Here is a 12064-nt window from a genome sequence, read left to right on the forward strand (position 1 = left end):
CTTGCTGGACTAGTGAGCAGCCAAGTACTCCTGGGAAGTCCTCAAGCATGAAGGAAATACCACCAGCCCACCCACAGAGGAGACATATGCTGCTGTATTTATTTCATTGACCTTTAAACCTGCCTCTGTGTCAAACTATGTGTGTATGATTCAGATCTGGGATTCATTATTAGGGGGTTAACTTACAGGAACATAGGAAGCTGCCTTATACCAAGTCGAGCCATTGGTTCCTTTTATTCAGTCTTGTCCATCTAGCTCAGTCTTGCTGACACTGACTGAGTGCAGCAGCTCTCCAGGGTTGCAGACAGGGGACACTCCTAGCCCTACGTAGAAGTTCAGTTCAGTGACTGAACCGGGAACCTTCTACATGCAAAGCATACTAACTAATAATATTTTTTGTATAGCACAAGTAAATTGAATGTTCCATTATTATGGAACTAAGACACATTGCAGGTTTTGGTCACTCTCCTCTCTGAGCAAGTATTTGCCACGATTAAATTAGTGGCTAAAAAGGGGACATACCCAAATTTTCTTCCAAATACGTTACGCATTTTCCGTTATCCGTAAGAGCCTTGAACACTTCAAGTCGTTCGTGCATGTCTTCATTAGAAGGATAATCTTTAATCACTTTGAAAAAGTGAGCTCGGAGGATACCGAGCCCCTCGCCCTAAAAGATGAGAGGAGTGGCTTCTTGACAAATTGTGGCTACTGGAATTTGGAAATCATGTTTTCTGCTATTCCATAGTTCCATTCACAGTGTCTAGGTTCTGCACACCTCAGGTGCACTCCATGTCTTACCTGCCCTTGAATAATTGCCTTCAGGAGGTGGAGCACAGCATGCCTGGCTTCAGCTGGTCGGTCGGGCTGCAGCATATCAGCTACCACTTTCCAGATGGCTTCCACTGCATGCTGAGGGCACAGAAAACTCCAGGTTACCCCCCCGCATTCACACCTCACTGTCCATGGTGGGGAAGGGGCATTTTGGTGTAAATTCCTGATATATTCATCAGTTTTCTGCCCATGTACTCACTTCTTCAAGCTTTCTAGTTTTTGCTACCTCGCAGATTTGACCGATTGCCCTTATCCGATTGTTCAAGCCAGATTCTACGCTCAGTTCCTGAAAGGAAAAGAAGGCAGCTTTAAACCATCAAAGGTTGCTTGCAGCCCGATTAACCTTACAGCTAAAATGCTGCTCTGAGCCCCACAAGCAAGGGCAGGTTAAAAAATGTGATTAATATCTAAACTAATTTGTTTTTGATTTAAGATGTGTATGTGCTTTTTCAATGGCAACACTGAGCTCAAATAAAACAATTCCTCTGTTTTTGTGATCTCTTATTGTGTGGGGTCATGGCCAATGATCAGCATATTGTCACCATATGAAGAGACTGGCAGAACTCTTAACAACAAGCAAACAGATGGCACGGATCATAATTCACAGGTAGATAAATGCAGTGTCATCAAAAAGTGGAAATGGAAGAGTTTTGTCTGTCAGCGACCAGCCATCAGGCTCCTCTTTCAAGTGAGGAGGCTGAAGAGTCTTGAACCAGAAGGGGAAGGGCCCAGAGGGCCAACCCCAGGAGCACTGCTGCTGGATAAGCCAGTAGAACCAGCATCCCTCCAGACTGAGGATATGGCACTGCTATCCTCTGACATGAAGGACTCCACTGCAGATGACCCAATAAGGACAGAGGCAGTAAGAGACTATTGGAAAAGGCTGGAGTGCTTTAGATAAAATATCACCTTCCAGCATGGGTGAAGCTAACACTTTGAATGTAGCCTCTACCTTATCTTGGACTCAGCCTCCATTTGAGCTTTTTGTTAGCCTTGCCTCAACTGTTCTAGCACCCAGCCTGAGCCCTGCCTAGCTCTGTACCCATCCTTGGGCTTGCCACACCATAAAACAGGACACTGGCTCTCTGCTTCCTGTGTTTAACCTGCTTAGGTAGCCTTTGCCCTCTTTTAATTTCCACCTCCTGGTGTAAATAAGGCATCCGGTATATCCGCGTGTTACCTTGAGTATTTCTGCTGTGATAATAAATTCCGTTTGCTTTCCTTCCGATGACTTGGAATTAGATTTGGAATTCCCAAGTCCTAAGAGATTCTTGAACTTCTCCTTTAGGCCAGGATCTTTGCTTTGTGGCTTTGCCATTGTTAACTAAGAAAGAATCAAGGAACCTGTGCAAGTAGAAAACAGAGGATGGCACCATCAGCAGAACACAGTCAAAAGCTTCTCATTTCTTCATATAGTTAGTACAACACAGATGCTCCATAGACACACAGCGTGTGCCATAAAAGCAGAGGTTCCCCCTTCCACTCCTTGAAGACAGTGTCATGTGTGCATCCAATAGAATGCACAAGCTGCTCCAAGAGCTCACTGGGTGGAGTAGTTCCACATGCTCATCAAAGCACCTGCTAAGCACTGGATTGGAGCCTCATGTGACACAGACTGCAAAGCCAGAGTACATCATCCATTTATATTATGAGCGTATCATATTTGCAGTGGTAGAGCATTTGCTTTGCACACAGAAATTCCCAGGTTCAATCCTTGGCTTTTCTAGATAGAGCTAGGAATGCCCCCTCCCAGAAATCCTGCAACGCCGCTGCCAGTCAGTATTCTGAGCTAGATGGACCAAGGACCTGACTCAGTATAAGGCAACTTCCTATGTACCCCCAGAGCATGATTGTGGCATAGCAGCTAAAAGTGTTGTACTTGGGAGCCTCTGGTTCAATTCTCCCCTCAAGCACTGAAACTCACTGGGTGATTTTCAACCAGCCATTCTCTCTCACACTAACCTACCTCACAAGGTTGTTGGGGAAAATAAGATGCAGGGCAGGGGGTATATGCTGCGTTAGGCTCTTTGGAGGAAAGACAATATATAAATTTAATAAGATTCATAAACCATCTTCCAATTGAAATAGGAACAAAGTGACATGGTAAAACAGGCATATTCACTATAACAAAATCAAATGCCCGTCACAATAAATTTGTTAGTCTTTGGGGGCAGGTGGGAGGCTATGCAAACCAAAGTCATAGAATCACAGAATTGTAGAGTTGGAAGGGGTCCCAAGGGTCATCTAGCTCAACCCCCTGCAATGATCATAGCTAAATAATCAGATGGTCATCCAACTTCTGTGTAAAAACCTCTACCATTTCTAGAGATCATCTGTTCCATTGTGAAACAGCTCTCTTTTCTTTTAATAGATAGGATGTTAGGAGAGGGACAGTGCCTCTGGTGGAGGACACATCATGCTTCTTCTGAGGTAGTTTGTCCACCTTTGGTCCCCAACCTGCACTCAGCTCTCACCTGTGGCAACAGTGGCCACACCCCGGGAATGGCTTTGACTGGCCAGCTAAACCAGGTGAGGGTAGCCCATGGGTCTCAAACCCTCAATGAGTTAGGGACTATCCCTGCATGCAAAGACAGGCTCCAGTGGACTGAGCAGACAAGACCAACTGTGGGTCCAACGGCCAAGAATGTGGTTTCTTCACATGCTGTAGTGACAGAAGTGAGGGGCAGATGGGGCTCATCAACCTGGGAAGGTAGCCCAATTAGGAGAAATAAAACTCTGATTCTAAACCTCCACTGCCTTGTGGGATAACTTTGGGAGAAGAAAAGGCTAAGGAGTAAACCCTACATAAAACCGGAATGGAGTCCCTAAGACGGTTGGAGGGCATCTTGTACACCTCCTCCCGGCAACTCCTGCAGCCAAGCTAGTGCCAAACATATTGCTCTGCTTTCCTTGGACCACACCAGCGAGAAAGAGAAGGGGGTCTTGCCATCTGGGCAGCCCAGCACTTCCATACACACTGCCCAGACTTGGGCCCAGGGGAGGTCATTTCAGTGCTGCTAATGCAGAAGTTTGACTGCACCTCTGGAGGTGCACTCCATTGTCTCTCAAGACAGATGCCAACTACTACTACTACTATTACAGATTTTATTGAAACCGCTCTTATTTCATTTATTGTAGTTATCTTGAGTATTTTTCCACTATGCTACTCCCAACATAAAAGTGCTTTACAGTTCTTGTCCTCACCACAACCCCCTGAGGCAGGTTATACAGCTGCATCCACTTCATCAGAGCACCTTGACTGGTACAAATATCTCAGTGCCACTACAAGACTCGGAAGACTAGCAGGAGGGCCACCATTCTGAAAGTTGTTTCCATGCACAACAAATTCTGCAGAACTCAGCGTCACAATGGTATAATGCAAGGGTGGCCAACTCCCAAGAGACCACAATCTACTCACAGAGCTAAAAGCTGGCAGTGATCTACCGCCTTTTGGGGAGTTCAGGTCAAAGTTACTGGGCTTTTTTTAGGGAGGAGAGCCCCGTGTTGGGGGGGGTTCAGGTAAAAGTTGAAAGTTGTTAAGCTTCTTTGAGGGAACCAGAGATCTACCCGTGATCTACCACAGACGTCCAGTGATCTACCGGTAGATCACAATCTACCTGTTGGACATGCCTGGCTAATGCATTGCTTGCTAGCAGCACACATTCCCCTCTCTAAAATTGGCCTGCAAGTTAAGAGATTGCAAAACACATGCATAGCTATTTGTTCCTAGCATGCTCACGGAGGCAAGACAAACTCAGGACATCACTGGGAATCTTGGTAACACCACCACGACCTCTGTCTTTGCAGAAGCTAATTCATTAATTGTCTCTACAAAACACCCTCATGCCACAGCTGTTGTTACACGTTTAACACCATTTCCGTTAAGCCTTTTCCAATCAATGCAGCCAAAGGCAGCTGCACATGGGTCTAAGCCGTACCCCAAAACCTTTATCGTCACAACAACCCAATGAGGTAGGCCAGGCTGTCCCCACAGACAACAAACTTTGCAACCATCCAGGCATTACATGTTTACATATTTATTTACATCCTAGCTTTCCTCCAAGGAGCAAAAGGCAGGACGTGCACAGTCTCTATCCCACCCTGCCCCACAAAAAAATTATACCCTGACAACCACCCTGTGAGGTAGGCCAGGTGGGGAGAAAGTCAATGGGGGGAGGGCAGGAGGCTTGCTGCTCCCTCCTTCCCAACCCCCAATTCACTCCAGAGCCCCCAGCACCTTGTTATCCCCATGGCACCCATTGCTCCCAATGAGGCTACTCACCTCCTATGCTCCTAGCCCCCCACATAAACACACACACTCCGAAACCCACCCCCCGTCCCACTCGCCGCCGCCGCCGCCTCCTCCTCAGCCCTTAGACCCCGCCCCCTTCCACCGGAAACGCGGGTCCACTTCCGGCTTGGTGTGCGAGGCAGAGATGGTGAAAGCGCCGGCGGCCGCCGCGGGGCATTGTGGGGCTTGTAGTTCTGGGCTGCAGGCGGAGGCATGTGCGCGAGTCGCGGGGTCTCCACCCGGCTGCAGCTGAGCAAAAGGAGAGGTCAGACCCTGCAAGGGGGTGCGGGGAGGCTTCTTGGCTCCGGGGGCAAGAGCCAGGGGGCTTGGGCTGAGCCCCTTGAGACCTATACTGAGTCAGAGCATTGGTCTACCTAGCCTAGTTTTGCCTACAGGAATTGGTAGCAATGGCTCTCTAGGGTTTCAGGAGGGGAGTTTTTACTACCCCCACCCCCCAGTCCTATCTGCAGATGCCGCTGGGGATTGAAGCTGGGACCTGCTGCATGCAAAGCACAGACCCTCCAAGTGTCTCTCTTTTCCAGGGACGTCCCTGATTTAGAGAAGCCGTCCCGGTTTCTGATTTGATCCTGGAATGTACCATTTTCCTTTTGTTGTTTAGTCGTGTCCGACTCTTCGTGACCCCATGGACCAGAGCACGCCAGGCACTCCTGTCTTCCACTGCCTCCCGCAGTTTGGTCAGACTCATGTTGGTAGCTTCGAGAACACTGCCCAACAATCTTGTCCTCTGTCGTCCCCTTCTCCTTGTGCCCACTTTTCCTTAGGATGTCCCTGTTTTCATTGGAGAAATGTTGGAGGATATGGAGTTATCCGACCCCTGAGCCATCTGAAGGCAATCCTGTATAGGGAAGGGTTTTTTAAATGTTCAATGTTTACTGTGTTTTTATATGTGTTGGAAGCTGCCCAGAGTGGCTAGGGCAACCCAGTAAGATGTGTGTGATTTCCCCCCCTAACAATAGTAAAATTATTGTTATGAAATGGGACGTCTCTATTTTCATCGGAGAAATGTTGGAGGGTATGAAAGGAGGTGCTCTGCCACTGAGCTGGATCCATTGGTGGTTCCAGATAAGGGGTTTTTCTTCCAGCCGCACTTGGAGATGCCATTGAGGATTGAATTTAGGGCCTTCTGTGCTCAAACCAGATGCTCTACCAAAGGTGGGAAGGTGGCTTTGTGCATGCAGTTGGTATAGCATGAGACACTTAATCTCTGGGCCATGGGTTTGAGCCACTGTGAGCTATTGGGGAAAAGAGATGGGATATAAATGCAATCAATCGGAACCAGTGCCTTGAACTTAGCCTGGTAGCTAATTAGTATCCAATGCCAATTTAAAGTTCACTGCAATTCAGTATTCTCTTCCTCCTTTTTTGCAGGGGGGGAAGGGGGTGTTCCTGCACTGAGTGAAACCTTCTGCACAAAGATCCACCAAAAGCAGAAGACAGTCAGTGTTGCCTATGACTCTCCCGGAGGAAATAGTCTGGGCAAAGCAAACGAAACAGAGGGCAAGAAGCAGAAGTGGGCGCCAAAAAACTGGGAACAGCACCTGAGCAACATCCGGGAAATGAGGAAGGAGAGAGATGCCCCTGTGGACCAGATGGGTGCTGGGAAATGCTTTGACAGTGATGCTCCTCCAGAGGTGAGGAGAGAGGCCCGGAGTTCAAAACTGAGCTGAACATATTTAGGAGCAGGAAGGATCTTGGCAGGTTGTATTGTCTGCCTTCCTGCCCTCATAGAGCAGGACTGGGCAGCAGGTAGAGGTTGAGATCTGTTTGTAGAACAGATCTGGTTTTAACAATGATAACATGGGTTTCCCCACCTGAAGCTAGGAAAGCTAACCACTGAGATGTTTTTGCCTGGCTGAGATGTGCCCTTGAACCCTGATTTAGCTGGATGGAAGACAGCAGAGAAATCTGTGTGTGTAGAAACCTCTGGCTTTTACATAGCTGGGATGTAAAGGCTCTAGCCACATCCATTGCTCCAAATACTTTTACTTTTGGCCCTGCCCATTACTGGCATATGTTGCCTTGGGAATATGGCCCCTAGGTGGTTCTAGTAAAAAAACAAAGTAGATCTGACGAAAGATGGTACCCTGTGATGATCACCTTCCATCTCCATACCATACTGTAGGTTAGGCGCTACCAGGTCCTCTTGTCACTCATGCTCTCCAGCCAAACCAAAGATCAGGTGACTTCGGCGGCCATGATGCGCCTGAGGGAACATGGCCTCACTGTGGACAACATCTTGGAGACTGATGACGTAACTCTAGGCCAGCTCATCTACCCTGTGGGGTTTTGGAAGGTGAGCCATTTGGGAGAATAGGAAAGAGGAAGAGCATTAAGCCAATTTTTTATTGCCCTAATCTTAGTAATCAGCGCTGGGCATTTTGAGGAAATGAAGCTGGTTATATTTGTGTTTGGCAGAGTTGCAGTAAGGTTCTTAGAAACTGTTGGGAGAACAGCTTTAAAGACTTTAGAAAATGTTAACGTCTGAAGATCATAGCTGCTGGATCAGGTTAAAGGGGGCCAATCTAGCCCAGCATCCTGTTCTCACAGTGACCAACCAGATGCCCCAATGGGAAGCGTATAAGCAGACCCTGAATGCAACAGCTCTCCCCACTTCCAATTCCCAGCAGCTTGTGTTCAGAAGCTTCCTGCCTCTGACAGTAGAGGTAGAGCATAGCCATGGTGGACTGTGGCCATTGATAGCCTTATCCTCTATGAATTTGTCTAATCCTCTTTTGAAGCCGTACAGAGCAAATTGATGGCTCTCCCTGCCTCCTGTAAGAGTGGATTCCACAGTTTAACTGTAATTGGTTCTTTCATACCACCAAACCCATTAAGATTCTCGTGGGATATCTGAAAAATGTTGTACATTCAGAGCATCTTACTCTAGCTGGAGACTTCTTAAGAGGAGCAAAATTGATATTAGTCCCTAAGTGGTACGCTCCCAAAATGCTGAAAGAATATGAGTGGTTTAATACAATGTGGTATGTCACTTTGATGTCTAAACTTACAGAAATAGTAAGATTAAGGGAGGGGAGACAGAAATCAGAACAGTTTGTAAGTTTATGTACCCCACCCGCCTTTACAAATCATATGGAGCAAATATTTAATTTAGGACTGTTTAACGCTTTCTCGACTGTAGCATGAAATAGTATAACTTTTCTATTACAGTAAGCCCATAACGTACATGGGGTTTACAGTCCAGGGATCACACCTAAAGCCAAAATTTTGTGTACTCAAAACTCACTGAGTTTAATGGAGGTAGGCTTGCCTAAGGCGTTTTTCACAGAACACCTACCACTTTCCACTTCTTTTTAAAATAAAAAAATTGCCATGCATGTAAAGCTGAATGCACACAAGTTAAATGTGCACAAGTTGTGGACTTCCTGTATTTCAATATTAAGTAATCAATAGCACAGAAGGAAAATAATTGGGTGGGAGGAGGAAATAAGCAAACAGGTTCAAGATCTTAATTACAAGACCAGAGAGGCCTCCTTACCAAGGGCCATAATCCTTCCTGCCTTGCAGTTCTGAAAGCACATCCCTGCTAGATTCCATTGCCATTGTGGTCCCTGCTTTCATCCGGGCCCCTCATTCCTCACAGTCAGCCCCCTTATTCCCTCTATTCCTTGAGGCCTTCTTTGTCAGCTGGCTAAACCTCTAGCACGCATCCCCCCATTTTTCACTGACTACAGCGGAAAGTGAGCTACATCAAGCAGACCACAGCAATTCTGAAGCAGGACTATGCTGGAGACATCCCAAGGACTGTGGCGGAGCTGGTGAAACTCCCAGGGGTTGGACCCAAGATGGCCCATTTGGTGATGGACATTGCCTGGCAGGACGTCTCTGGAATTGGTACTGTTTCCTTTTTTCTCTTAGCAGTCCCAACTCATTTGCTCTAGGAAACGGAGCTTCTAGAAGGACCCATGATGGGGACTCTTGGGCCTAGGGGCCAAACGTGGCCCTTTGGGCCTATCTATCTGGCCCTTGGAACATTCCCCAGGCCACACACCAGTCTTGCTTCACACACCCCTTGAGTGTTTTTGCCCGAGGAGAGGGCTTTTGTGTGCAGGTCCTGCTTGCAGGTTTCCCTTTGGTGCATGTGGGTAGACACCATGAAAACAAGATGCTAGACAAGATGGGCTCTTCTTACCTACATAGCTTGTCTAAGGCCAGCAGAGGTGAAATGGGTCCTTTGTGGCTCACACACTTACAGAGCAATCATAACCATGTCTACTCAGCAGCCCCACTGAATTCAGTGTTAGAATCTATGCTGCGCCTGTGCTTTTGAAATGAATAGCTGCCACTTCAAAACAGTTCCTGTGAGGAGGCTTCATCGCTTTCGCCTATCTTGAATTTTGGGACTGTGGTGCAATCCTGCTATAGGCAGGAGGTGGCGCTGTGGCTCCGTGGCCCATGATTGCACCAACCCATCTTTTTTATTTTAACAGTACAGTACTTCCAATTAACATTTTAGGTTGCTGGTTACAGGAAACCTGGGAGGGCTGATTCTTCATGAATGGGACTTTAGGAACCACTTGATTAAGAACTGAGGGTGGGGAGAATATCATTCGCGGTTCTCTGGTGGAATTCCTTCCCGATTAATCAAGGAGCCTGTGTGTTTTGCCCAGAGATGGCAGCAGTCCTGGGTGACAGACAGTGCCCAGTAATTTCAAAGGTGGGGGAATCAACCATTGTTATATTTGAGGCCTTGAGGCAACCTGATACATGCATGGCACCTGGGAGCCTCTTCTGAATGCCTCCTCCCACCTTCTGACTTAAGACTCTTACAAAATGCAGACTTGGGACATTATTTTTTCCCCTCCCACCACTTTTGCTTACCAGCTAGCCAGACTGTCTGACTTGGCCTAATAAAGGTCTTGCCCTAATAAGGATGTTGAAATTTCCATTTCTGGTTCCAAAAGTCCCTTCCTTCCACCGGCCACTTCACAGCAGCAGGTCCTGATCTTCACAGGCATGCTGTGGACCACCTGAATGAAGTTCACGGACCACTGTGTCCTCAGACCAGTGTTTGGGAACCCCCTGGTTTACAGTACACCGGCAAGGCACAATTTAGAATGCAGTATTTTCCGCAATCCAAAACGTTAGTATATTCAAATGAATTGAACACACTTGATTTTCAAAATCAAAACATTGTGTTGTATCCCTCAGAACTTAAGAAGAAACTGCTGGATCAGACCTGTCGCCCATTTAGCCCAGCATCCTATTCTTACAGTGGCTAACCAAATGCCTGTGGGAAACCAGCGAGCAGGATTTGAGCACAAGAGCCCTCTCCCCTCCTGTAGTTCTCAGCAGCTGGTATTCAGAAGCATTGCTGCCTCTAAATTTAGAAGCAGAACATAGCCATCATGGCCAGTAGCCATTGATAGCCCTTTCCTCCATGAATTTGTCCTCTTTTAAAGCCACCTAGGTTGGTGGCCATCACTGCCTCCTATGGAAGTGAGTTCCACAGTTTAACTATGCACTATGTGAAGCAGTATGTTCTTGTATCTGCTACTGACAGCCCAGTGACTATCTGGAACATGTGGCCCTCTAGTTTCCTGACTCCCACTCCCATCAGCCCCCTAGCCAGCTGGGCCAGCAGCCAGTGGTGCTGGAAATTGTACGTCCAGCAACATCTGTAGGGCCACAGGTCCCCCAGCCCTCCTCTGGTCAAAAGCTCCGCTCAAAGACAATACCATTATTTCCTTCAAGTAGGGGTCAAATATCTTCTAACTATCCTGGGAACTGAATGTGGGATCTCCTTTCCCCTGACTCTACTCACCATTTTCCATAGGTGTGGACACACATGTGCACCGGATTTCCAACAGGTTGAAGTGGGCAAAGAAGGAAACAAAGCTTCCTGAGGAGACTCGGCTGGCTCTGGAAGAGTGGCTCCCCAGGTGAGGCAGTCGGGGTCAATTCTGACTTGTTTCCTTTACTCCACATGTTCTCTCGGTTTTCTTTTCTTTTTTAATTCAGTGACCTGGGCCACACATGATGCCAAGCCATGGTTTGTTTAGCCTAAGCAAAATATGAGGTCATGGTTTGTTTTTGGCTTACGAGCTGTGGCTTGTTTTAACTATAGTTTTGCTTTATGATCAACATGCCATCTTCACTGCCTCCCGTTCCATTTTGGAGCCCAATTCGAAGTGGTGCTTTCCATCTTCAGAGCCCTAAACAGCCTCAGAGGGGGACATCTGAAGACTTGCCTTCTCCCATACAAAATTTACCACAGGGTTAGGCCATCAGCTAAGCTCCAGGGGCAGCTAACCAACGACCCTTCAAATCTTTCTGAATTACAACTCCTGTAGCCTTAGGGTGAAGGGTGGGTGATTAATCAAATTAATAATGATGAGAAATGAACATTTCCCTCCCTTCTCCTCCTAGAGATCTCTGGAGCGAGATAAACTGGCTTCTTGTTGGGTTTGGGCAGCAAGTCTGCTTACCTGTAAATCCACGCTGCAGTGAATGCCTCAACAGGGACATCTGTCCGGCTTCGAGGAAGCGCTGAGAGATGCGACACTTACTGGAACAGGCCACCATACTGGGGGACTAGGACTTGGGGGCCCACCAATGGACTGATGATGCTGTAGCTGACCTGCCAGTGGCTTGAGCAAGAGGGATTTTGACACTGAAATCTGGTGGCACTATAGCAACGACTCTGTTCCTGGTCTCCAAGCCATGCACAAGTGAGAGGGGTCCAAATAGCATTGTTCCTCATAAAAGGACCATAGAGTTGACTGAAGTGTGGTGTCACAGGCTGCCCTGAAAGGACTCCTTTTAACCCAAGTATGAAGCCAGACAGAGAGTGGTTAAATAAGTGCAACGTATTGGGCTAGATCCCAGACTAAGTTAGCTGGACTCAAGTCCCACTTAAATCAGTTGCACGTGTACATCTTGACATACCGTAACTCAGTTCAG

General features: G+C 47.4%; 2 protein-coding genes across 9 annotated transcripts in view; one reads left to right on the top strand and one right to left on the bottom strand.

Moving 5' to 3' along the window:
• TSC2 (TSC complex subunit 2) overlaps positions 1 to 5204 on the bottom strand; it is a 48972-nt gene extending 43768 nt beyond the window's left edge. For all 6 annotated transcript variants that reach the window (XM_033167471.1, XM_033167473.1, XM_033167470.1 and 3 more), the window contains exons 1-5: positions 5114 to 5204; positions 2012 to 2175; positions 1031 to 1117; positions 799 to 909; positions 523 to 667 (exon numbers count right to left, since the gene is read on the bottom strand). In XM_033167471.1, coding sequence (XP_033023362.1) covers positions 523 to 667; positions 799 to 909; positions 1031 to 1117; positions 2012 to 2149 — 481 coding nt within the window. In that variant the 5' untranslated portion in view covers positions 2150 to 2175; positions 5114 to 5204. The remainder of the gene's footprint in view (positions 1 to 522; positions 668 to 798; positions 910 to 1030; positions 1118 to 2011; positions 2176 to 5113) is intronic.
• Positions 5205 to 5275: 71 nt separating this feature from the next.
• On the top strand, positions 5276 to 12064 carry NTHL1 (nth like DNA glycosylase 1). 3 transcript variants are annotated; one of them, XM_033167475.1, is made up of 6 exons: positions 5276 to 5387; positions 6512 to 6774; positions 7266 to 7436; positions 8836 to 8995; positions 10938 to 11043; positions 11531 to 12062. In XM_033167475.1, exons 1-6 carry the CDS (start codon positions 5336 to 5338, stop codon positions 11652 to 11654), a joined length of 876 nt encoding a protein of 291 aa, XP_033023366.1. In that variant the 5' UTR covers positions 5276 to 5335; the 3' UTR covers positions 11655 to 12062. The 3 variants fall into 3 exon arrangements, with proteins under 3 accessions (XP_033023366.1, XP_033023367.1, XP_033023365.1); XM_033167474.1 differs by having other exon boundaries at positions 5294 to 5405; XM_033167476.1 differs by lacking the exon at positions 7266 to 7436 and having other exon boundaries at positions 5283 to 5405; positions 11531 to 12064.

Source organism: Lacerta agilis, chromosome 13 (assembly GCF_009819535.1).
Source record: "Lacerta agilis isolate rLacAgi1 chromosome 13, rLacAgi1.pri, whole genome shotgun sequence".
Classification (NCBI taxonomy): domain Eukaryota; kingdom Metazoa; phylum Chordata; class Lepidosauria; order Squamata; family Lacertidae; genus Lacerta; species Lacerta agilis.

Excerpts from the sequence above, each read along its gene's own strand:
- NTHL1 (XM_033167474.1), top strand. The coding sequence starts at position 5,336 with ATGTGCGCGAGTCGCGGGGTCTCCACCCGGCTGCAGCTGAGCAAAAGG. Across the intron at positions 6,775-7,265 it reads ACAGTGATGCTCCTCCAGAG|GTTAGGCGCTACCAGGTCCT; the intron begins GTGAGGAGAGAG and ends ACCATACTGTAG. Across the intron at positions 7,437-8,835 it reads ACCCTGTGGGGTTTTGGAAG|CGGAAAGTGAGCTACATCAA; the intron begins GTGAGCCATTTG and ends CACTGACTACAG.